The 26,804-nt window shown below is 36.5% G+C and overlaps 2 protein-coding genes across 3 annotated transcripts in view; both read right to left on the bottom strand.

Moving 5' to 3' along the window:
- LOC131951058 (uncharacterized) overlaps positions 1-19,149 on the bottom strand; it is a 20,984-nt gene extending 1,835 nt beyond the window's left edge. The window contains exons 1-15 of the mRNA XM_059313324.1: positions 19,053-19,149; positions 16,722-16,819; positions 14,687-14,784; positions 13,984-14,142; positions 12,992-13,111; positions 10,456-10,514; positions 9,695-9,781; positions 8,592-8,770; positions 7,596-7,735; positions 6,514-6,624; positions 5,890-6,028; positions 5,232-5,295; positions 3,690-3,821; positions 2,574-2,723; positions 1,819-2,025 (exon numbers count right to left, since the gene is read on the bottom strand). Coding sequence (XP_059169307.1) covers positions 1,819-2,025; positions 2,574-2,723; positions 3,690-3,821; positions 5,232-5,295; positions 5,890-6,028; positions 6,514-6,624; positions 7,596-7,735; positions 8,592-8,770; positions 9,695-9,781; positions 10,456-10,514; positions 12,992-13,111; positions 13,984-14,142; positions 14,687-14,784; positions 16,722-16,819; positions 19,053-19,104 — 1,795 coding nt within the window. The 5' untranslated portion in view covers positions 19,105-19,149. The remainder of the gene's footprint in view (positions 1-1,818; positions 2,026-2,573; positions 2,724-3,689; positions 3,822-5,231; positions 5,296-5,889; positions 6,029-6,513; positions 6,625-7,595; positions 7,736-8,591; positions 8,771-9,694; positions 9,782-10,455; positions 10,515-12,991; positions 13,112-13,983; positions 14,143-14,686; positions 14,785-16,721; positions 16,820-19,052) is intronic.
- An 858-nt stretch (positions 19,150-20,007) lies between these two features.
- Positions 20,008-26,155, bottom strand: LOC131951065 (uncharacterized). 2 transcript variants are annotated; one of them, XM_059313331.1, is made up of 4 exons: positions 26,050-26,155; positions 23,912-24,059; positions 20,804-21,018; positions 20,008-20,129 (listed from the first exon to the last, which is right to left on the bottom strand). In XM_059313331.1, the coding sequence occupies exons 2-4, from the start codon at positions 24,050-24,052 to the stop codon at positions 20,096-20,098; spliced, it is 390 nt and encodes a 129-aa protein (XP_059169314.1). In that variant the 5' UTR covers positions 24,053-24,059; positions 26,050-26,155; the 3' UTR covers positions 20,008-20,095. The 2 variants fall into 2 exon arrangements, with proteins under 2 accessions (XP_059169314.1, XP_059169315.1); XM_059313332.1 differs by having other exon boundaries at positions 23,912-24,080; positions 26,050-26,152.
- Positions 26,156-26,804: the final 649 nt, after the last annotated feature.

Below are 26,804 nucleotides of genomic sequence, written 5' to 3' on the forward strand. Positions count from 1 at the left end.
TGCGTTTCAGGAATTGCCACATCCTACGCAGACAAAAAATAAAAATGCGAATGAACTCTACTAAATGTTTCGTACATAATTATGTAATAGTAAAGCGGGTTACTTTTTCAATACAATCGGGCTAAAAGAGATGGAAGTAAGTGGCAAAAACACTGTGTTTAAGAAAGCACGTAGGCCCTATACTTATAGGCGACATATACTTATATGCTTTATGAGAATATGAAATGAAACTATCAAATCTTGAAGATCTTTGAAAAATCGGAAAATTTTGAAAAGTATTAGTTACTCACCGGAAACTAATAACTGTGATTGTCTTTAGAGAAATATATTTTAGGGACCTACATAAGTATGAAATTTCTTCAACCTAACTGAAAAGGTATCTATATTTTCGATACTAGAAAAATATTAAAGTACTGATGACGGATATTGGAGTTAACTTAAAAATTAAAAGCAATCAATGAATAAGATACTAGACTTGTATCGAAAATGTCGTCTACATAACTGAAATAGTATCCAAATTATCGTGAAAATACTGAAATTCAAAAAAAAATTATCAGCATGGTTTATCGGAATTTTATTTTAGAAATTGTTAAAAAACTTCTCATGTGAAATGTAGTCCACCGATCTAAAATAATACTCATGTTAATGGCTTTTGAGAAACCGGAAATAAAAACACTTCCGGTTACTGAAAATTGCTCAAAAGCTAGAAAAAATATTGATGTGATTCTGATTTATGAAATTTAGTCAACCTTACTAAAACAGTACTCTAGTTAGATAACTAAGCTGTAAAAAAGAAAATAGAACGTCATTTTCCCTGGTTTTTTTTCTGGATTTCCTTCCATAGCCCTTGTCCATCCACAAACAACTTAAAAGGCAGCAGTTGTTTGATTTGGGAAATTTCTCTCCTTGTCAGGGTTGATTGCTGTCACCAGAAAATAAGCATCATCTGTGCCGTAGTTCGGACTCGAGACTTTACTCGCTCTCCTTCCCCACCACACCGTTCCCAGTCATACCTGATCCGTCAGGGGTCTTCAAACTACGGCCCGCGGGCTGGATGCGGCCCGCGATGTCCTCTCATCCGGCCCGCGGAGATCTTTTTTTTTTTCCACGGAAACGATTATTGTTGGAGGTGGATGAGGAACTTTGCCAAGAAAATTCAAAACAATTTGAAAATGTAGCCAACTCGAAGAAATTCCTTGAACAAACTCTGGCCCTGAGCTGATATTTTATAGTTAATGCGGCCCTCGGGCTGATATTTTATAGTTAATGCGGCCCTCGGGCTGATATTTTATAGTTAATGCGGCCCTCGGGCTGATATTTTATAGTTAATGCGGCCCTCGGGCTGATATTTTATAGTTAATGCGGCCCTCGGGCTGATATTTTATAGTTAATGCGGCCCTCGGGCTGATATTTTATAGTTAATGCGGCCCTCGGGCTGATATTTTATAGTTAATGCGGCCCTCGGGCTGATATTTTATAGTTAATGCGGCCCTCGGGCTGATATTTTATAGTTAATGCGGCCCTCGGGCTGATATTTTATAGTTAATGCGGCCCTCGGGCTGTTATTTTATAGTTAATGCGGCCCTCGGGCTGATATTTTATAGTTAATGCGGCCCTCGGGCTGATATTTTATAGTTAATGCGGCCCTCGGGCTGATATTTTATAGTTAATGCGGCCCTCGGGCTGATATTTTATAGTTAATGCGGCCCTCGGGCTGATATTTTATAGTTAATGTGGCCCTCGGGCTGATATTTTATAGTTAATGCGGCCCTCGGGCTGAAATGTTTGGAGAACGCTGGTCTATATATGTTGACCTACCCCCATCTATGGACAGCGTGCAGATGTTCACGCTAGTGAAACGTATCCTAATCCTCCGCGTCATGTAGTCCCTGTCCAACACGATGTCCACGGACGGCAAAACGGAGCCCGGAGACACGGTAAAATGATCGACCTCCACCATCTCTTTGGTCTGGGTGTGTTCAACGTAGACGGACTCCACCATCTCGGCAGTGTTAGCCTCGATGTCTAAAACAAAATAGTTAAGCGTGTAAATGATAAAAATACATTAAAGTTAGCTGGTTAAAGAGTAAAACAGGGGAGAGCGTTGCCTAGCGGTAGAGAGCTAGACTGCTAACACGGGAGTCTTGAATTCGCATCCGGGTTCAAATCATTGGAATGTCCCTGTGTCCATTCAACTCTGATGGGTACCTAAATTACGTTAGCGAAAGTAAAGGCAATAAAATAGTATCGACCACACTATCCCTTCATATGCAGAGGTCAATGAATCAGATGAACTCTACTTCATCTGCTGTGTCTTTGGCACGAAAAGGGATTAAGAAGAAGAAAGAGTAAAACATTAACAATTAGAGTGTAAACTACAAAAACTCACAATACATTCATACACCTTTTTCGGGTTAACTTAAATGTCATTCGTTAAATTTATTTGAACAATCCCTGCAAGGAATTATAATACAAATTGCGATAAAATAACTTTATTTATATAATTATATAATAGCAAACACAATGTAAAATTATGTTAAATAACTTACAGACACCACCCGAGAAATGCTTACCAGCTTTAAGAGCTAAATTGATCTTCGACACACGGAACTTGTACTTTAGATTGACAGCTATAGTTGTGTTGCTTATTTCCTCGCATGTGTTACCATCGCTGTCCATCCATGGACTCAGATAAGTCTCCGTGTTGAACACTGACAGGTCCTCTAATAAACAAATATGAAATAACAATAACTATAACAAAATCCTCTAACAGGTCCTCTAATAAACAAATATGAAATAACAATAACTATAACAAAATCCTCTAACAGGTCCTCTAATAAACAAATATGAAATAACAATAACTATAACAAAATCCTCTAACAGGTCCTCTAATAAACAAATATGAAATAGCAATAACTATAACAAAATCCTCTAACAGGTCCTCTAATAAACAAATATGAAATAGCAATAACTATAACAAAATCCTCTAACAGGTCCTCTAATAAACAAATATGAAATAACAATAACTATAACAAAATCAAGAACATTGCAGAAATTTCGAACTGAATTTTATTCATTATCTGAAACAATTATCTAGATAGTCTATCTAGATAAGGTTAAACTATATGTCAAAAAAGTTAGTAATAAAAACACACAAACTAGACCAAATAAATTGTTGGACAAGAGGCCAAATGAAATTAATTACAAAGACACACGGAGTAGACCAAAAGATGTGTTATAAATGCCAAATAAAATTAGTTACAAATACACACAGACTAGACCGAAAAATGTGTTATCGATGCAAAATAAACTTAGCTACAAATGTAAACATTAGACTATGCTGGACTAAAGGCTAAATAAAGTTAGTTACAAATACAAACATTAGACTATGCTGGACTAAAGGCCAAATAAAATTAGTTACAAATACAAACATTAGACTATGCTGGACTAAAGGCCAAATAAAATTAGTTACAAATACAAACATTAGACTATGCTGGACTAAAGGAAAAATAAAATTAGTTACAAATACACACACTAGACGAACGATTTGTTAAACTAGCCAAATAAAATTGGCTACAAATACAAACATTAGACTATGCTTGACTAAAGGCCAAATAAAGTTAGTTACAAATACAAACATTAGACTATGCTGGACTAAAGGAAAAATAAAATTAGTTACAAATACCCACCGTTTTCACAGCGTGGGCCGAAAGTTCCTGTTTGACATTTCCTGGAGTAACAAGCTCCAGTATATATACAATGTGACTCTGGGCATTTGCAGTCTTCTGTGCAATTCTCGCCATACTTTGTGATTGGGCACACTGAAATACATTGTTTAAAAACAATACATAATTTGGGATGGGACACACTGAAATACATTGTATAAACACAATACATACTTTGGGATGGGGCACACTGAAATACATTGTATAAACACAATTCATACTTTGTAATTGGGCACACTGAAATACATTGTATAAACACAATACATACTTTGTGATTTGGCACACTGAAATACATTGTATAAACACAATACATACTTTGGGATGGGGCACACTGAAATACATTGTATAAACATAAAACATACTTTGGGATGGGGCACACTGAAATACATTGTCTATATATATATATATATATATATATATATATATATATATATATATATATATATATATATACCACAATATTCATTTAACGGAAAACACTTGAGGACATGATATAACAAAGTATTTTTTTCACTATAACACATTGTATTAATTCAATAGTTTTCGTCAACGCTAACTAAAATACAATGTATTAATTAACAATGGTTGTGTTGTGCTAATTTATATTATATTTATTAACAGCATTGTATACTACATCGTATTAACACAAGACTGTCGCACTATATTGTGTGAATTAACGAAAGTTTTTGACATGGTATACTACAATCCATTGTATTCACAAAACACTGAGACATTCTAATGTTTTAAAAAAAAAAATTCACGGAATACTAAAATACATTACATTCACAAAAGATTCGATTACTCTTATGTAATGTATTAACAAAATATATGTTTTCATCGAAGACTACAATACATTGTATTAAAATATTCTTTCATTGGCTCATACTAATGTTTAAACCAACTGTGGTAACATAAAGAAAGGGATGGACACAGGCCTTGTTAAGTAAATGATACTCTATGACTAAAACAAGTGTAGTAAATTCACACTGTGTTAACCAAACAATCAGGGCATTAACAAATTTAAAAAAAAACTCATATGTTCTAAAGACTATAAATAAACTTGCTAGAAGCAAACGGCTGCCAGAATAGTTGTATATGTTGTTTTTTTTTTTAATTACAGAACAGAGAGGTTACTGCCATTTTTTTTTTTGTATTTTTTGCTTAAAACCCTTGGCATAAATACTGTATTTACATATAATTGCATATACTTGTAAAAAGATATAAAGATATGTTGCATACTTGTATGCAACATATCTTTATGTCATTTAAAAAGTTTTGATTTTTATTAGGTTTTACTATCAAAAAGTAAAAAAAAGTTTTTAAACTCTTGTTTCAATTTCTTTTAAGAATCAGGAACAATTTTTTGTTAGCTTTATTCAAACTTTGCACTTTTATAATCCTGAACAAATACAAATGGCAGTCTAAACCTCAAACACAATGGATAATTCTAACATTAGAACGAGTGTTAATAAAGTGTTTTTTTAAGATGAAAAATAATATACGAACCAAACCGATAATAGGAATTCGTAAAATTCTTTGAGCGAGATTTCAGACGTGCACGATCAAAATCCTGTAACGATGTTATTTATTATTGTTTATCATCTTTGTTAGATGTGTCACTACAGACACACATACATACATATGTAAAAATATCACTGGATCAGATAAAATATTTTGTCACTCGTTTAAATCAAGTGGCACATTCTCCACTGTCTAAACATTAATTAGATACACTGCTAGTTATCTAAATCATGACAATAGACCGACGACATCACAATACTAATGCAAACAACTCACTCATACAAGTGAACACCCCAAGCTCAAAACAATAACCCCACACCTTTGAACCGCCTATGCACATTTCAACTACACAAACATATGTCCAAACTTCACACACGTCAACAACTCAGATTCATTTAGTCACCCCATATATTTCCGCACACCCCAACATCCCCACACACATTTCAACACCCCATATATTTCAACACACCACAACATTCCCACACACATTTCAACACCCCATATATTTCAACACACCACAACATCCCCACACACATTTCAACATTCCCCTAAACACATTTCAACATTCCCCTACACACATTTCAACATTCCCCTACACACACGTGAACACACACCACGGTGAGAGAGCTATTGACGAACTAACCTGAACCACTAGCCTAGGATTTACACCATAATGATAGTAAAGTATCGCACCGTCTGTCGTACCAAACGCCATCACACCAAACTTGATGTTCGCCTCCAACATCGTGCCATTGAGTTCTGTAGACACATCCACGGCAGCGCTGAAGCAGTAAATTTGGGCACAAATGGGTCCAGTTACAATAAAGATTTTTTCGACATAAAAATAAAATATTTCTGACTTTAATTTATTTTTACTTAACTATTTTCCATAGAGATTCATCCATCAATCCCTTAATCCATCCCTTAATCCACCCCTAACTCTATCCCTAAATCCATCCCTGAATCCATAATTAAATCCATCCATAAATCTATCCATAAATATATCCATAAATCCATCCTTTAATCCATCCCTCAATCCATCCATAACTCCATTCACAACTCCATCCATAAATCCATCCAAAAATCCATCCACAAATTCATCTATAAATTCATTCATCAATTCATCCATAAATTTATCCATAACTCCATCAATAACTTCATCCATAAATTCATCCGTTAATTCATAAATACATGTATCCATCCCTCGATTAATCAGTCCATATATAGATCTGCATTTATCCACCCATCCATCAAACTAATCACTTACTAATTATATAAATTTATCCCATCCATCTTTAGTAAGAAGCCTTCTTTCTTATCTGGAAACACCTGGAAATAATGTCTGAAATTCTTTCCTGGCAAGAGATAACTGAAAGTCCTGAAAGAAAGTAGTTTCATGAGTTGAACGCTTGGAATCAGAGGCGGGGTGGGGGGGGGGGGGGGGTGCAGACAGCACCGGGTGACACCATTTGAAGGGGGGGCTGTGGGGGGGGGCTGACACCAAGGCAAAAAATCGCAAACTTTACAGAAGAAAAATGCTTTTTTTTGCCATTTCAATTAATAATTAATAAAATCTAAATAGCCTTTAAAAAATACATCAACAATGATTACATGAGGTGAGGGTGACACCATGACGTAACGTGCTAACTATAAACATAACAATGCTACATTAAACTGTATTATTAACAGGCTATAGATAAACATCGTTACTGTTACTATTACTATTATATTGCAGTGATTAAAGCTTATAAACACACATGTACGATTATATGGCATTTATTTGAATTATAGTCCTATGTAGGCCGATTCAGACACTCACACACACATATATATATATATATATATATATATATATATATAATATATATATATATATATATATATATATATATATATATATATATATATATATATATATATATATATATATATATATATATATATAAATTGAGGCTTTATACATAACAATATGGAAGATTGGAAGATTATGATTACATATCTTTCATTAAACGGAGAATGTAAACATTACGCAATCAATTATTATAAATCATACATGAAATGCATAAGTCGTACATTAAATGCATAAATCTTACATGAAATTCATAAATATTAAATAAAATGCATGCATCTTACATGAAATGTATAAATCTTACATGAAATGCATAAATTTTACATGAAATGCATACATTTTACATGAAATGCATAAATCTTGCATGAAATGCCTAAATCTTACATGGATGCATAAATCTTTCATGAAATTCATGAATCTAAAATAAAATTCATAAATCTTACATGGATGCATAAATCTTACATGGATGCATAAATCTTACATGAATGCATAAATCTTACATGAAATGCATTTTGTAGACTCTCTTAAGTGCAGGAGTGAAAACACCAATGAAGCCACCCGTGCTAGAGACGAAGATAGCTGGGGAGCTCGCAGTCGTCTCCACCTGAAGCTCCACATCACTGGCTCTTGATTTGTCTATCTGTTGGAGGAAATGTGCGTAGGTATGTGGAGTCCAGAGTTTCTTACAGGCATCTTTTCGGGGGGGGGGGGGGGTTATGTAGGGCACTCCGCTCCCCCGAATAAAGTCTACCCCCCCCCCCCACCTTAAGAAATGGAATGTATGGAATGTATTCAGAAAATATATATTTTTATCAGTGTGGCCCCAAGCCCCCACCTCCCGAAAATATCAAATTATCAAGTGTGCCCCCCCCTCCCCCCGGAGGAACAATTCTGGAAGAAACACTGGTGTTGTCAGTGTGTGTTGTGTATAGAGCCTACTTAGGAATATTAATATGTGTAGAGTCTGTTTCACTTTAAAAAAAAAACAGTTAAATTAAACAACGAAAAAAATTCAGACTTTTAAAAAATGGTGATTTATTCCATTTTGTTGTCACGTCAGTAGATAGAGCGGACTTCACTCACCACCGTACGATGCTACTGTACCCCACCGACTCCCATTAGCACACAACCAGAGGCGTAGCGACCCTTCCCGGCGCCCGGGGACAAACTGTTCGATTTGCATCCCCCCTCAAACTTTCAAACTTTCGATTTGCACCCCACCCCCCTCAAGATTTCGATTTGCGCCCCCCCCCCTCAAACTTTCAAACTTTTTGATTTGCATCCCCCCTCAAGATTTCGATTTGCACCCCCCCCCCCCCCCATTCTCAAGATTTCGATTTGCACCCTCCCTCAAACTTTCAATTTGCACCCCCTCAACCTTTCAATTTATTTTTCCAACCCATTTTGGCGCCCCATAAGGTCGGCGCTCGGGGACATATGTCCCCTCCCCCGCTCCCCCCCCCCGGGCTACGCTACTGCACACAACACCCACTCACCTTCAAGACTTCGCCCTCCTCGAGTACCTTGACCATCCGCCCACGCCCGGGCTTCCTGTATCCAACCACGGTGCTGCTGAGGCCTGGCATAATGTGGTAGGTTCCGGTGATCCGGAAGTTGGGATGGAGGTCTAAAGATTTCCAAGACGTGTCGTAGGCGTCAGGGGGTTTCACGGGTTCTGGTAAACAAAAGGTAAAATTTCCTGCTTGAAATGTTGTCATTCGTTTATACTGGCATTATAAACCTACAAGCTGACAGTATTGAACATGATATAGAAAGTACTATAGTATCGACCAAGAATTAAAAGCATCGTCTTGGAAATGAATGGTATCAAATGGGAAACTAATGGTATAGATAAAGACATTATTTGTGCCGTTTTAAGAAATTAAGTTTATAGTCAAAGAAACTAATGGTATCGACCGAGAAACCAATGGTATCGACCGAGAAACCAATGGTATCGTTAAAAGAATCTAATGGTATCGACTAAGAAACTAATGGTATCGACCGAGAAACCAATGGTATCGTTAAAAGAAACTAATGGTATCGACAAAAAAAACTAATGGTATCGACCGAGAAATCAATGGTATCGTCATAAGAAATTAATAGTATCGACTAAGAAACTAATGATATCGACCAAAAAGCTTTTGAAATCGACCGTGAAACTAATGGTATCGAAAAAAAAGAATATAGACCAAAAAACTAATTTTGTCGTTATGAGAAACTAATGGTACTGACAAAGAAACCAATAATATCGATGAAAAAGCTAATGATATCGTAAAAAAAAGTATTGACTAAGAAACTAATGATATCGACCATGAGACTAATGATGGTATCGAAAAAAAACGTATAATGTATCGACCAAAATGATAATGGTATCGAACAAGAAGTAAATGGAATCGATCATGAAGATAATGGTATCGTTTAAAAGTTAATATTATCGAGCAAGAAAAACAGTATCCTAAAATAAGTTAATGGCATCTACCAAAAAGCTAAAGGTATCGAACAAGAATTAAATGATATCTAACAAAAACGTTAATTGAAAAGACGAGATATAATACCCTAAGCCCGCTATACTTACTTACGCCGAAGGTGTCAACATTACCTATGGGATAGCGCGCCACACCTGAAGGCGTTGGTTTAGCGACCACTAAAAACACGGCAACTTGCTCGTTAGCCTCTAGGCGACAACCTGTTGGTTTACGGGAAACAAATACATATTAAAATTTTATAATCAGCTATTATTTTTATTTATTTCTATTTTTTTCTTTGTTGCTTAGTTTTATTATTATTTATTTTTTTGTAAGCATCTTTGTAAATTATTAATTATATAATTCCATTTTTTTGTATAAGAAATTATTTTTTTAACTGCTGTTTTTATTTTATTCAGAAAACATTTTTAAAAAACGAAAATTATTAAAATAAAGTGAACACATATAAAGTTATGGTTTAAATTTATTATAAGGCGTTGAAATCCTACTTAACCAATTATTTTACATTTTTGTTAGCATTATTATAAAATATTGACTTAACATTAGTAATCTTTGTATTAATAATGGATTTATTTTCTTACTTTTTAAACTGCTAATTTTTTTTTTTTTCCAGAAAATATATTTTAAAAAAGCGAAAAGTTATTAGAATAAAGTTAACACAAACGAAAACTAGTATAAAGTTATCATACAGATTTGAAACATAAATAAGTACACCAAGAGGCAAGATTTGTATGTTGAAGATGTAGCAATCAAAATTAACAATGAACTCGAATCATTATATTTAAAGATAACTGGTAGCAAATTATTATCTATTACATTTCAGTTATTTTTATTTTCTACCCAAAGAAAGATTGAAGACATTTCTACAACTTGCCTGATGTTCTCCATCTGTTGTCTTTATCCTCGGAGAAGTCGACGGATGTTGCTAAGTGTCTGAGGGGACAGATGGAACAGTATAGAGTAAACTATTAATATAGTTGCAGTTGGAGTGGGAAGTGAGGGTGAGGAAAATCATCCTTTACGAGCTACTGATAGTGTTTAAAAGCAAAACATTTTCAGTTGCAGCAGTGGCGTAGCGAGGTCGGGTGTCACCCGGTGCGGCACTTAATGGTGTCACCCCCCAGAGGCGTAGCGACCCTTCCCGGGGACAAACTTTCAAATTTTCGATTTTCACCCCCCCCCCCACCCCTCAAACTTTCAATTTGCACCCCCCCCCCCCCGCTAGTTTTCGATTTGCACCCCCCTCAAACTTTCGATTTGCACCTCCCCCTTAAGTTTTTCTCTATATATTTTGCTTTTTTCGCCTTGGTGTCACCCCCCTAAATGGTGTCACCCGGTGCGGTCCGCACCCACCGCCCCCCCCCCTCGCTACGCCTCTGAGTTGCAGCATTGGTAGTGTCGAATTCACAAAATATGAATTACTGAAAAATAGGAGTTAAAACAACTAAATAGCGGCGTATGCTACGTCGCGGGCCAGCTCGTATTCTTATAGAACTTGATTCATTGCTCCCGTCTGAGGTGAAAGTTTGGAGCAATGTTTTAAAGTGATTTCATCAATGCGTTACCAACTTTAATTTTTTTTAAAAAACTTTTCGATCTAAAACCAAACTCATATTGCGTCATTCGAGCACATAGGTGCCAGGTTTATGAGTATGACTACGACTATATTTAGTATCAATGTCATGTAACTGCGTTTAGATCAAGGTTATCAGATAAAGGTTTGTGGTATTGTCTGCATTAAGCGTCTATACAAAACAAGGTAATTAAAAAGTCTAGTGACAATTTTAGCGCAATTTCCTTATGTTTTCTAAAAATAGCTCTGTCGTAGCGTAAATCAAGAGCAGGGTTAGTAAAACCATTGGTTAAAATACATGTTTTATTTACAATAGAGTTACATGACTAAAAACCATTGCGCGCCTAGCTACTGAACGTGATGACGCAGCCATTGAACGTGATGGCGCAGCTATTGAACGTGATGACGCGTGTGGTGTGGTTGGATAAAAATGCCTACTAATTCGGTCCAAATTTTAATTAAATAAAAAAAAAATTTTGTGACCGAACGAAAAGATATTTTTGAAAAATTTTCGGCAATATTATTCTAAATTATGGCAGGAATCGATTGGTACATGTTTCAAGTCGCTAAGTGGTCTGGTTGCCGAGATATGGGCCAAAAACTGCTTTTTTTTTAGTTTTTTTGGCTTTTCCGGGAAATCCATGAAAGAAACCCGGCCTATGTTCATTCTCGTAAATTGCTTAACATAATTGCTTTTGGAACTAGTCATCGATATTGCTTTGTTGAGGAGGAGATACGACTTAAAGCCCGGACACACATTCATCCATACATTCATTCATTCATTCATTCATTCATTCATTCATTCATTCATTCATCCATTCCCAGAAATGACGAGTTAATAAACGCAATTCTCCAGAATGGAAATTGCGCTAAAAATAGAATAGTGTCACTGATTGTTGAATAAAAAATAGAATTAAGAATCGAATGCCGAAAATGAGACTCAGTTATTATGACGTCGTTGATAAGAGAGAAAAACAAACTAAACGCCTAATTTAATTGACTAAACCGAAAAGTCTCGAGTTCGAACCCTCGGGCAGATGAGGCTCGTTAGCTGGGGACAGCCACTCTTCTAGGAGAGACAACTCCAAAATTAAACAACTGCTGCCTTGTAGATTGTTCTTGGTTGGACAAAGGCTATGGAAACAAATCCAAAAAGAAAAAGCAGGCTGAAATCGGAGTCAATGGCCTCAATGGCGCATAACCAATTGACACGTAACGCTTAATTGTGTTGGAGGCGTGGTCGAGTCGGCAAAAAGCTCATGGTTAATAAATTCGAACAAAGTCTAGAGTTCAAACCCACTTGCAGATAAATCTCGATCCCCTTCAACACTAATAATTAAGAACGAAGAAGAAGAAGAAGAAGAATTGACTAATTTTAGAGTTGAATGTAGATCTACAAAACGATTAACCGAAAAAGTATCATATAGTAAGTGTTAGTATCAGTATTTAGGTTGGGGTTATTATGTGTTTTATTTCAAATTCAGTTTCCGGATCTGGTTAAAATGCCCTGTCTGGATAAAAATCCGTTTTGAATGACATTTTTCGTTTCCAGTTAAATTTGAAGCTGAGGTGGTGATTTTGTTTTTGGTTTCGGTTTAAAGAAAACGACGATACTAACAACCTAGAGAACGCAGTATTTCTCCCTCAACGGGCCATTAATCTAGTTATTAATAATAACAAGCTTTTTTAAAAACTTAACTCACACGATTTGTCTTAAACCGCGATAACTTTCGACCCAATCCTTAACTTTTCTCATAACAATACTAAAAAACAAGCATTAAAAAACTCCAAATGACTGTAAAAAAAAAAGTCATTTCGACATTGATGTCTAATTCACCTTATTAGAAAGAAATGCCGTATGGATTCTTCTTCACTGCGGAGATGATCGCTGTAATATGTAATCACGTCCACCTCGACTTTGTCAAAATCAGTTACAACAAGAATTGAATTGATTACCCTGGGTATATAGATAAATAAAAGTGGGAAACAAAATGTAAACACGGCCAGTAACAAAATATATTAGCTGTAAGGATTTATACAATTGATAATTGTATCAGTTACATTTATATAACCTGCTAAACAGCTGAATATTATAGGTGTACATGTTGCGTTTAAAATGTGTATTGTGTACAAGTTACTTGTTTCTTGTGTACATGTTGACAATAAAACGTCTACTTCGTGTACCAAACATCATTGACGTCGGTTTGTACTTGTCAAACGTTCAAACTACTGCTTGTGTTGTGGGTTTTTCTTTTTAATAAGTGTAGGAAACTGTTTGCGGATAGCGACTGAACAAATCCCTCCCCTCCTTCCCCCCGTAAACAACATTATATATATATATATATATATATATATATATATATATATATATATATATATATATATATATATATATATATGGTGACAGGACAAATGATCTCAGACAAAATAACCCGGACAAATCTTCTCATGGGCAAATAATCTCAGGACAAATGATCTCAGGACAAATGATACCAGGACAAAATATATCAGGACAAATGATACCATGGACAAATGATCTCAGACAAAAGATCTCAGACAAGAAATGATGATGATGTACTAATATTCTGGCCTAAAATGTAAACATGACATACCACCAGTTTAGCTTTTTCTACACAGCATGTTGATAGCACGTAAACCGTAAGCACACCACCAGTACACAACATGCAAACAAACAAACAAACAAACAAACAACTCCCTCAGCACACCACCAGTACACACCATACAAACAAAACAAACAAAACAACAAACTCTGTGATCTCAGCACACTACTAGTACACAGCATGCAAACAAACAACAACAAAAACTCACTCCGTGACCGGAAACACATAAATGTTGCTCATCTTGGTAACCTCCAAAGGGTAGTAGGCGCCCACGACCTCCGCCCCTTTTACATTCAGTAGCACCACCAGTATCTCAAAGTCAACAGAAGAATTGACAATCATGGAATGAAGGGGCACTTCTCTTTTGCTGAAATGTTGCAACATAGTGACACAAACTTATTGTGAGCTGAAAATGCAGTTAACCGATGGGAATACTTATATAGCTCAACTCGTACTTGAACACATCAGTAGGAGCTACCGAATTTTCTTCAACATTTTTATTTTATTTTTAATTTTTAGAGACATTTAAATACATTTAGAAAGCTTTCTCTAACAAATACACCAGATCACTAGTGACTGCAGAATGTAGCATAATACACATATAATTCACGTATATCACATATAATACAAAAGACTAACTAGACATAACATAAAACATGTTTATAAGCATCCTGTAGTGTATAATTTCGGAATACATGTGTGCGTGTGTATATATATATATATATATATATATATATATATATATATATATATATACATTAAAATACGATCAAGTCATTTTAAGACAAAATAATCAAACAAAGTACATACAGTCAATTTTCAAAAATCAAATCACGGTAAATTTATTATTACGACAAATAATCAAAGTACATACAATCGAATTTCAAAAATCAAATTAGACGTCTACTTACATGTACGGGAATAACAGTATTTGAAGGTTGCCGCTATAGAAACGTGTATATGTTGTATGTTGTAGAACTTTGGTGTCGGTGTGGCTATAGAATTGGAACTGTAAGTAAACAATAATGAATGAAACAAAAAAAACATAACAAATAGGTAAAAAGATTTCTACGGTGTTGGAAGCAGAGTTTCTTCCAGGCGAAGCCCCCCCCCCCGAAATTTTTTTACCGCCCCCCCCCCCCCCCCCCCGAACGAAATGAAATTTATATAATTTATACAGAAAATATATACTTTTAACAGTGTCCGCCCCCCCCCGAAGAAAGTCTACAGCCCCCCCCCCCCCGAAAATTTCAAGTGCCCCCCCCCCCCCCCCGGAGAAAAAAGTCTGGAAGAAACACTGGTTGGAAGAAAAGAAAAACTTCATTAGCATTGCATGGGTGGCGGATAGAATTTTGGTCCAAAAGAGTTGTATCTGTTTTTACGCGATGCTTATATGGCGTATGTTTTTTAAATATAGGACGCTTAGACTCTCCTAACAACTGTCTGCGAAATATAATATAGTAAGGGTTGACTTCATGGGTTTAAATGTCATGATTTTGAGCCCTAAATTTCCGGGGTTCTTTCCAAACATCCCCACCCCCACTCGCGGGCAGATCTTGGTAAAGCGAACCATCGAAGAGAGAAAACTCCAAAACTAGACAGCTGTTGGTTTACAGATTGTTGTTGAGTGAATACAACGTCTGTGCGCGATCCTATATTGAAACAACGACACCATTTATATAAATCTACAGGTTTTAAAAACATAAATTCATCATCGTCCACAGATATATCAGAGTATACTTTACACTTCGTGTAACCCAACGCCAAAAAAAAGTGAAGTCTTAGTCATTTTTTTTTAAAACATACCGATGTTCAATAATGCTATCATGTCTAAGAAAATCTGCATTATCTCTTTTTATATAGGATGGGGTGGTCAAATTGGAGAGCTCCCGACAGTCAACTTAAAAATGTGTCGGATACCAATCTTGAACATTTTAGAGTTCCCTTAGTACACCCAATGGGTTGTCTAAGAGCTAGTGCGCTAGGCTGCTAACCCAAGAGTCTCGAGGTCGAATACGGCTTCGAGTCAGTAGAACTTCCACCTAGCTCTGATGGTTTCCTAAGGCATGTTAGGGAAGAAAAAACGGTTGGGCAAAGTGCTGACAACACCTTCCCTTCATATGCCTAGGTCAAGAAACACATCTTCTTCTTCTTCGTTCTTAATTTTTAGTGTTGGGAAGGGATCGAGCTTTATCTGCCAGAGGGTTTGAACTCAAGACTTTTTCGAATGTATCAACCATGAGCTTTTTGCCGACTCGAACACGCCCCCATCACAATTAAGGATACGTGTCAACTGGTTATGCGACATTGAGGCCATTGACTCCGATTTCAGCCTGCTTTTCTTTTTGGATTTGCTTCCATAACCTTTGTCCAACCAAGAACAAACTACACGGCAGCAGTTGTTTAATTTTGGAGTTGTCTCTCCTAGAAGATTGGCTGTCCCCAGCTAACGAGCCTCTTCTTCCCTAGTGTTCGAACTCGAGACTTTTCGGTTTAGCAACCATGAGCTTTACCGACTCGACCACGCAGACCCCTAAGAAACTCATGAACTCTACTTCATCTGCGTAATGGATCGCTAGGTCTAAAGAGGATTCTTTAGTATTTTTACTTTTGTTTGTCCACCCAGCTCTTATGTGTACCTGGTCCACATTAGGGACACCAAGACCGCTGGTCACACTAGTCTCCTGTATGCAGATCACTGAAACAGATGAACTCTACTTCATCTGCCCCATGTGTAAAAGCAAGAACGGTAAAAGATTTTTTTTTAAATTGTCGTTGAAATAGATGAACTCTACTTCATCTGCCACATGTGTAAAAGTACGTACGGTAAAATGTTTAAAAAAGGTACTTGAAATAAATGAACTCTACTTCATCTGCCCTATGTATAAAAACACGTACGGTAAAAGATAAATACAATATGCTTATATCAAGATGTACACAACATACAGTTATATTTGCGTCCGCCACGGCAAGATAGCGGAACCTGACACTGTAGTAATTGAAAAATTCCCAGACAATCAGGTACTTGTATTCACACTCCATCTCTGAAAAATTGACATCATGGTCAATTACAAAGTCGCTTCACGGGAACAGGGCATTTCCCCCTGTCAATTACCCCCCGGACAGGTTTAGGGTTAGGGTTCGGGTTAAAGTTAGGGCTAGGGTTAGGGTTAGGGTTAGGGTTAGGGCTAGGTTTAGGGTTAGGTTTAGGGCTAGGTTTAGGGTTAGGGTTCGGGTTAAAGTTAGGGCTAGGGCTAGGGTTAGGGTTAGGGTTAGGGTTAGGATTCGGGTTAGGGTTAAGGTTAAGGTTAGGGTTAGGGTTAGGTTAGGGTTAGGGTTAGGGTTAGGGTTAGGGTTAGGGTTAGGGTTATGGTTAGGTTTAAGGTTAAGGTTAGGGTTAGGTTTTAGGGCTAGTGTTAGGGTTAGGGTTAGGGTTAGGGTTAGGGTTAGGGCTAGGGTAAAGGTTAGGTTAGGTTAGGGTTAGGGTTAAGATTAGAGTTAAGTTTTAGGGCTAGGTTTAGGGTTAGAGCTAGTGTTAGGGTTAGGGTTTTGTCTAGCGTTGGTTTTGGCTTTGTGTGAAGTTTTAGGCTAAGTTGGATGCTTAAGTTTTGGTCTTTTTCTTAAGGTTTGGATTAAAGTAGATTATAGGTATAGAATTCTAGTTAGAGTTAGGATTCTAACTTAAGAGGGGAGGGGGGGGGGTTAATTCCCCGGGGAGGGGGGGGGGTAATTGACAGGGGGGGGGGGGGGTAATTGACAGGGGTGTAATTTCTCCGGGGGGTAAATACGGGGGGGGGATGTCCGGGGGGGAATTTCCAGGGGGGTAATGTCCTGTATCCTCGCTTCACATAACTTCTTCAATAGCAAACAGCACAAAGCGAGATATCTTTACCGCATAAACTACTCTAATAAATATATATGAGATGTGCAAGTAGTTGATATTATCTTAGTAAAAATATTTTAAATATCATTGACGAAATGGGTCAAATAAATAAGTTTATTTCTCGGGGGAGGGAGGGGAAGCTCATGCGGGGATGGAATTTATTTTCCGGGGGATTAGACGAATACTAGTTGAAGTATATATTTTGCATTTTTTTTTCTCGTTTGCTAGGGGGAATGGGGGTGGGATGGAAAGCTTTGGAAGGGGGGTACGTCCGTCCTTCCCCCCCCCACCCCATTCGATCATATGCCTAAAAGAAACTCTGATAAGAGTAAAATGAATGCTGCTCAGGAGGTTTTTGTTTTGATTTTACTACTGGTGTTAGAGTCGCAGATAGGGACACGACTTATTTTCGTTTAGTTCAGGGTTATGTCCGTGATTAAGATTACCGTTAGGGTCGGGCTTAAGAGCAGCGTTCTGATTGTAATTAGTGTCCAGTATAGAGCTAGTAGCCGGTGAGAAATTATTTAAAATGGTCAAGTTTTTTAAGGTTCGTATTAGAATGGAAATGGAGGTGGTTGAGTTTGGCAAGTTGGGTTCGATCAAAATAGGGCTTGTAAATAGGTCGCCAATGTCTTCGTTCTAGTAGTTGCCAGGTAGTATTTTACTTTTCAAACCATACGTGAATTATTATTTTTTTGTTAAATCAGGCTAAAAAAATAGAAAAGCTATTTCCACTATTGTTAAATTATTTAAAATCCTAAAAAAATTATAATAATAGACTTCAAATTGTAGGCTAGCTAAATAAAAAAATATAGCCTTCGTTAAATTGCGTTGTTTTTTGTCAAAGAAGCGTATAATTTGTTGTTTTTTATTCGTATACGTTAAAAATGTTCCTAAACGTAGTTACAATATTAAAATAATATTAATAGCCTACGCCTAGCAGCACTCAATTTGATGCTATTAATTATTATTAAATACAATTTATAATTGTTGATTTTTTGGGTACTCTTGGTTATTTTAAAATCACGATGCGAAGCCGAGAAACAAATAGCCAAATGATGTTTCTTTTTTTATTTATCAATGTGAGACATAATCACAACAATTAGGCTAATTTAGTTCGAAAATTAAAATCTCTCCTTGGATAACGAGATTCGAATTTTAAGCGAGAGAGACCGAGAGACTTAAAGGCCCTATTATCGACTGAATACAAGACACCCTCAAACTCATAGGGTCTAGATCTAGATCTAGTCTGTATACGAAAATGTAAAGATACAATAAGTCAATAAGCCTTGTTGTGTTTTCGAAACTTTTTTATGCTTATGGCTTATAGTTGGCAAGTTTCAATTAGTAACCCGCGTAGAGACTTTCTTATGACTAAACACTACAATACAAACCGACAATAAATGCAATTAAGAAACACATTGCAAACAGGATCAGTTTGTTCATGTTTAGAAGACTATGGACGTTCTAACCATACTATGTTTTTGTAAGAAATGCAAACTTTAGGTTCGTTGACAGTGCATCTTGGTGCTATTCAAATTGCGATGGAATTACGTGTGCAATGATTGGATGAAAAATCAAGCTCTAGATGCATGGTTGTATGGTTTATGTGTTGAAAGCCTACATGAATATTTGTATGTTTGTATGGTTTCTGTGCTGAGAACCTACTTGCAAATGTGTATGGTTACTGCGTTGACAGCCTACTTGCATGTTTGTATGACTGTATTGACAGCCTACATGCATATGTGTATGGATAGTATGGTTACTGTGTTGACCGCCTACATGCATATGTGTATGGATAGTATGGTTACTGTGTTGACAGCCTACATACATATGTGTATGGATAGTATGGTTACTGTGTTGACAGCCTACATACATAATTGTATGGTTACTGTGTTGACAGCCTACATACATATGTGTATAGACAGTATGGTTACTGTGTTGACAGCCTACATGCATGTTTGTATATGTGTGTTGACAGCCTGTTATACTCAACATAGACCGTCCCTTTTTTTGTATTTGCTTCTATCGCCTTTGTCTAACCACCTAACAAACTACATGCCAGCAGTTGTTTTATTGCGGTATTATCTCTCCTAGATGAGTTGTTGTCCCCAGCTATCGAGCCTCATCTGCTCAGGGGTTCAAACTCGGGACGTTTCGGTTCAGCAACCATAAGCTTAAGCTACCTGTAGCTTCGTTGACCGTCCTCATCTGTCGATTGGAACCTTTCTAAGTTCATAAATTGGATTGTATGTCACTAATAATTGACTTGTGATACATTTCAATAAATAACAAGTCATTATCTCGCAGAAAATATTTACAACAAAAGCTGTGCGAATAAAAAATAAGTGCTTCTAAAAAGCTTTATTTTCACATTCAAAATTTATATTTTTTATAGTAGAGGGTTATCATCGCTATTATCAGTAAGTACGAAGATCTAGATCTTGTAACTTGAGATATATTCGATAAATCTGCAAAAAGAAAAACAATTACATTTTACAAACGTGACTAGGCAATATAGTATTGTTGTGAAAGTAAATACAAATGAAACATTAATTTTTTTAAATTTGTTTTTTTGTTTTTTTAATGTTTTAGAAATTACAACTAGCTAGCTTTTAATCTTGTTATTCCTCCTTTTGTTATTGAATTTATGAAAATTAAAATGTATTTTTAATTAATAATTTTAAAAAGATATATATTTAAAATTAGACATTTTTGCGTTGTCTTCTGAGTCGAGTATAAGTGAACGCAATTCTAGCAATTCTAGAATATTTGTCTTAGATAGTTCTATATAAAGTAGCATTGAAGTTTATATACAAAAAAATTTATAAACCACGTTTTAATAACAAGCTTTTTACGTAATCTTCAATAAAATTGAAATTAAATGTTTTGGTAAGACAGCCAACTAATTTGGACACAATTTTTAATTTATTCATAAAAATTAATTAGTCATCCGATTAAGTCAAATTTGAATAATTTAATGTCAGATTACATTGACTTCATGTCTTGACCCACGTGCCAACTTTGAAACGAATGTGTTAAATAGAAGTACCCGAAATTTCACTCGGGCGTTTCTATCTAGAGTTTAGACTGACAACAGACAGAGGAAGCTAGTTAACTAAAAGCTTGTAAAAATTAACTCTACTTGACAAACTCCGGCCTTTCAACAATGCCGCTCTTGTCGGTGTCCATGAATAGAAGCGTCTGGTACATCTCTGCTTCGTCGTGCTTGCCGTCCTTGTTCAGGTCCACCTCATTGAAACGGGGGGCCACGTACTTGACCAGGGCAGGAACAACAGAGTTGATCAAATTCTGGTGCTCGGCTAGGGACATGCCTCCATCATGGTCGATATCGAAAGCCTGTGCAAGAGTACCAATGCATTGGTAGTTGTGCATACATAGTATGTGTGAATGATACAAACTCACTTGGGGGAGGAATGTATATGTTACGGTCAAAGCCCGAAGTCGGCCAATGCTAGGATTGGCCGGCCAATCCGCGCATTGGCCAATATCGCATCTCATAGGTCGGTCAAAGTCCGAAACTTTGCTTGATTTCGGCCTTTGGCCGGCCAGTCCGCGGACTGGCCATGGTGGACCGGCCAAAGTCTTAATTAGAAGATCATGAGCAAATTTAGGTTTTTTTTTATGCCGTAAGGATCATGAAATTAAGTCTTTATTGATTATTAATTAAAGTAAATGACAGAAACATTCAAATTTTTTATTGTACTATAGTCTCAATCTATCAATATCATCATTTGTTACAAGTTTAACTTTTATGGCATTTAGAATTACATAGCAGCTTGTTATTTTTACACTTGCAGCGATTTGTAGTACACTTAGTTGTGCAATTGCAGCGAGTGTAGCCTTGGTCCCCAGTCAATGATTGTGAAGATGCGATGGTTCGTAGTGATTTACCTCAGTGCCAACTGACGACAATGAGAGCAGTTTTTCGTGAAGAATTGAAAACTCACTTCTAGCATATAGTTGTTTTAGAAACCGCCCTCGACGCTCATGACAACTGCAATCACGCTTCGGGGATCACCGTGACCTCTGTCAACATCTGGAAAACGGATGCGTACATTGTCACCCACTTCACCATCTTTAAATTTTGTATTTGATGTTTTAAGCATCTTAGCGCTTGAGTTTGCAAGCCAGTATGAGCTGCTGATCTGTGTTCCACGATGTCTTGTTTGTTGTGACACAATCTGCAGGTAATGTTCCCTCGGTATCCTTCGTCTGCTTCATTGGGTATTCCACAAATAGCATAGACATCGTTGACACATGATCCAAAAGAATGAGCTGCACTACAATGTTTTTCACAAACTATATAGAATCTGTTTGCCACATTATTGTCACGCAACTGGTCTGGGCGTTCCGACACGGCAGTAGATGGGTTAGCTGAGGATGTCGTTGCATTTATGGCAACCTCCATTTCTTGTACAATGTTCTCAAGATCTTCCTCAGTAATTATTTTATCGAGAGCCCATATATGGAAACTAACATGGATTTACATTTTTCTTTTGACAGCCATCTGCTATGTCTGTCTCATGATCTGACGGCCCTTTTGATCCATGTCGCCTTGCATATAGAATGCTATACAAACAAGAGCTAAACAATACGTTACTCTCAATGAAAACGCACCCAGAATAATGAAAATGCGATCACAACTTAGTATAGATAGAACATTGGCCAGGACATCCCGGGTAGTGCGCGCATTGGCCGGCCAATGTACAAAATACGCTGTCAAGTTTAAGCGCTTCGGACTTTGGCCAGTACGTCCCGGCCAGTGCGCGCATTGGCCGGCCAATGTACGAAATACGATCTTAGTGCTACGTTCTTCGGGCGTTGGCCAAGATAGCCGGCCAATGCGCGGATTGGCCGGCCAATCCGCGCTTTGGCCGCACTTCGGGCTTTGACCGTAACATATACATACATATAATTTTATATACAAGACACATAAATCAATAAACATTGTGGATGATTAAACACATAGTATAAGATGGGAAATAATATTGTATATAGTAGTAGAAGGAGAATAATTGAGAGAGTATAAAATATGAGATATTTTAAAATGTGAGATTATAAAATATGACATAATAAAAATATAAAATAATAAAATATGAAATTATAAAATATGAAACTAAAAATATGAGAGATTGTGAAATATAAAAAATATGAGAGAGTATAAAATACGAGAGGGTATAAAATATGAGAGAGTATAAAATATGACATGATAAAAATATGAAATAATAAAATATGAAATTATAAAATATGAAACCATAAAATATGAGATTATAATATATGTTAATATGAGAGAGTATAAAATACGAGAGGGTATAAAATATGAGAGATTATAACATATGAGAGTCTAAAATATGCGAGTGTGAGTAAACTGAAGATCTGAGAGTGCATATCACCAGCGTCACTATTGCGGTTGTATGTCTCCTCCTTGCTAACGTGCTCTCGAGTTTCATGTGAGAGAGACCAAGACTTACAAGCCATATTAAGGGTTGCCACCATCAAACCCCTCTAATAGTTATTGGTTTGCAGTGGCGTAGCGAGGTTGGGTGTCCCCCTGTGCGGCAATTAATAGTGTCACCCCCCCCCCCCCCCAGAGGCGTAGCGACCCTTCCCCGGGACAAACTTTCAAACTTTCGATTTCCACCCCCACCCCTCGAACTTTCGATTTCCACCACCGCCCCCCCCCCCCCTCAAGTTTTTCTTTATATATTTTGCTCTTTTTTTGCCTTGGTGTAACCCACCATAAATGGTGTCACCCGGTGCGGTCCGCACCCCCCGCCCCCTCCCTCACTCGCTACGCCTCTGTTGGTTTGGTCTAACCCTCTCCCCTATTATTTTTGTTTTTACTTGAATAAACTTTATGTCGACAGTAGTTTTTACGCGTTTTCTATTAGGCGTAACCCCATAAAAGATGTCCACGTGAGGGGGGAGGGAGCACCCGACCCTCTCGCCTCAGACTTATGCAGAGGCGTAGCGACCATTCCCGGCGCCCGGGGACAAACTTTTCGATTTGCACCCCCCTCAAGATTTCGATTTGCACCCCCCTCAAACTTTCGATTTGCATCCCCCTCAACCTTTCAATTTATTTTTCCAACCCATTTTGGCGCCCCCTAAGGTTGGCGCCCGGGGACATATGTTCCCCCCCACCCCCGCCCTCCCTTCCCCCCTCGCTACGCTACTGGACTTATGACGCTATATTGTATGTTTTTTGTGGTGAGTACACAGTTCATACCCGCATGTAAACAAAAAACTCCTCCGGTTCCAGTTTACCGTCTCCGTTGGTGTCGAGCGACGAGAACAAACGGGTCGCGTCCTCTGTGACCCCAGCGTAGGTCAAGGTTGGCAGTAGAAGCAGTACCCACAGGGGAGACATGTTGGTGCTGCAAGCCGAATTTCAATACCTCATTTACAAGAATACAACAAGAAGACGGTCACTATATTTATCTTCTCAATATTTTTACTTACTCGTATACTTTGTTCGAATGTCTGTGTGTGTATGTGTGTATGTATGTATGTGTATGTGTATCTGTGAACACGATCACTTAAGTATCGTTACAGCTACGTTAATGAAATTTCATATAGTAGTATTACATTGAATTTGTAGCTCTGTAAAAACATTTCAGCGATTTCCGATAACCGGAAGTGGAACTTATTTTACTTTCCATTTTTCAAAAGCCTATATCTTGAGTATTGTTTTTTAATAGATGAATGACATTTCACATGTAAGTAAAAGATCCAATTCTCTGCCTTTTGTCGAATTGTGAGTAAATAGTAGTAGTAGTAGTAATTTACGCGATTTCCGATTTCGAAGAAAAATCTTATAGATTTATAAAGTACTATTATTCCGTACGTTTAGACAGATATTCGAGAAATTTTTAGGGGAGATCACTCCCGGTTTATTAGCATAAGCATTTCAATGGGTGCAGTCAAGTTTGACGATCATTATTTTTTTTATTTAATAAAAAACATGTTGTTGTTTTATTTTTACTTTCTCGTATGCAGAGTATAGAAGAAGTTTTGTAATTGTGCACAAAAAACCACATGCAATTTAACAGTTTTCACCGTTTTACTTCTAAGTACTTTATCACATGCGGAGTATAGGGGACTTATTTTAATTGGGCGAAAATTATAAATCCAGATATATCAAAAGTTCGGTGTTTTACGCGTAATCGAGTCGGAAAAACAAGACATTACAATTCAGCCCATGTGTGTGTGTGTGAGTGTGTGTGTGTGTGTGAACACAATACCTTGTGTACCTATACAGCTAGGTTGATGAAATTTCACCTATAAATATTATATCAAGTTTGTAGTTCATTATCAATTTTTCAGCGATTTCCGATAACCGGAAAAGTGACTAACTCTACTTTCAGATTTTCAAAAGCCTATAACTTTAGTACTGTTTAATAGAGATAAAGAAATTTCACATATAAGTAAAAGATCTAATTTTCTACCTTATGTCAAATTGTGTGCAATTTCCGTTGACCGGAAGTAGTAAATTTCCCTATTTCCCTTTTTGTCGAAAACGCTTATAAATTTATTAAGTACTAATAATATTCCGCACTATTATACATATATTGTTTGCCATTCACTTGGTGCGCAATTCTTTTTCTAATCTATTTTAAAAAGTTTAAGTAATTAAAAATGGATTAAAAACCATCCCGAGTTGCCATCCCCCGTAGAGTTATATAAGAATATTCGAGAACGTTTAGGGGAAATCATTCCCGGTTTATTTAATTTTGCCACCAATGTGGCGGTAAATAATGTAAATACAAAAAACTTAAACATGAAAACAATTAAGAAATTTAAAACTATTATTTATTGAATCATTGTTATCAAAGTTACAAATCCAGAGAACTCAAAAATATTTGTTGAGTGTAAGGCATCATTTGTATTTATATTTAAATATTTCATGAAATCTAAAGTTTTTCTTTCGTTTGAGAAACATTGATTGGTTGCACAGGAAATCCGATTTTCTGAAACCCTACTTTACAGGAATAATTTATCAAACTTTGCCAATACAATTTAAAAAAAAAATTAAACCACATGACCGATTACATGATTAATTTCAGCCATAATTTATGTAATTTTCACTGATAAATTATAAGCAACGAAAGCGTTGTGTTTAGTTGCCAAAAATAGTGTCACATCAAATACACACAATGTTAAATAAAATCAGTCAAAAAAATCAAGTCTGCGAATGTTCTTAAATTACTAAAAAAAATTATTTAGTTTGCGAATGTTCTCTAGCTACATAATAATGTGTAGTTAGATTTAATTTGCGAATGTTATTTAGTTAACAAATAATGTGTCATTAGATTTTAGTTTGCTAATGTTCTATAGTAACTAATTCACGTTTTCTAAATTACTTACTATACAGTGATCACTCGAGGTGTCCGATCGTGCTCTGATGAAAATTATTAGATCTATATACTGCTGTCTTTAGCAGTCACATGATCCAAAACGGAGATTGTGTTTCACGTAGGCCTATATGCAAATAAAATAATTAGGGTGATGAATATTTGTGACGGCAAATTGTTTTTTCAGACCCTTATCCATCAGATTAAAATAAAAACACTTTAAAAACTCCATTTTGAGTCTAAAACTCGTTTGATCTATAAATTATGACGTTAATTACCTTATTTCAGTCTAAAACGTGTTTGATCTATGACATTATGTCGTTGGCATGTTAATTGGGCCTAATTATTTTTAATAACTGAGGGTTGAGCGTTTGTTCGTGTGTCTACTGAATATTTCGCAAAATTATTACTTTATATTATTACCTTAATTCCTTTTTTTCTACATCATACACATTCGTGTCCCTTTTAATCCACCCAGGCTTTACATCTTTCTATAGAGGAGCTTTAGGTTCAATAAAAACATCAATGTCAAACTGGAAAAAAAACAACGCCACGCACAAAAGCTGCGTCAACTTTGACAGGTAACTGCTAGAAATTCGTTTAGCAGGTTTTAGTGGACTAAACTTCAAGAGCTGTTGAAAGCGACGAAAGTGATAGTTTGTCAAGTTGGTGAACAGGTGTGTAGCGGATGCCTCTACATGATAAAGATACCATATGTGGTAGATGAGAGCAATTTAAAAATACGGGAAGCCATTAGTGTCTGTTCTT

This window comes from Physella acuta, unplaced genomic scaffold, assembly GCF_028476545.2.
Source record: "Physella acuta isolate Inbredline_101_S28 unplaced genomic scaffold, ASM2847654v3 ptg000795l, whole genome shotgun sequence".
NCBI classification, from domain to species: domain Eukaryota; kingdom Metazoa; phylum Mollusca; class Gastropoda; family Physidae; genus Physella; species Physella acuta.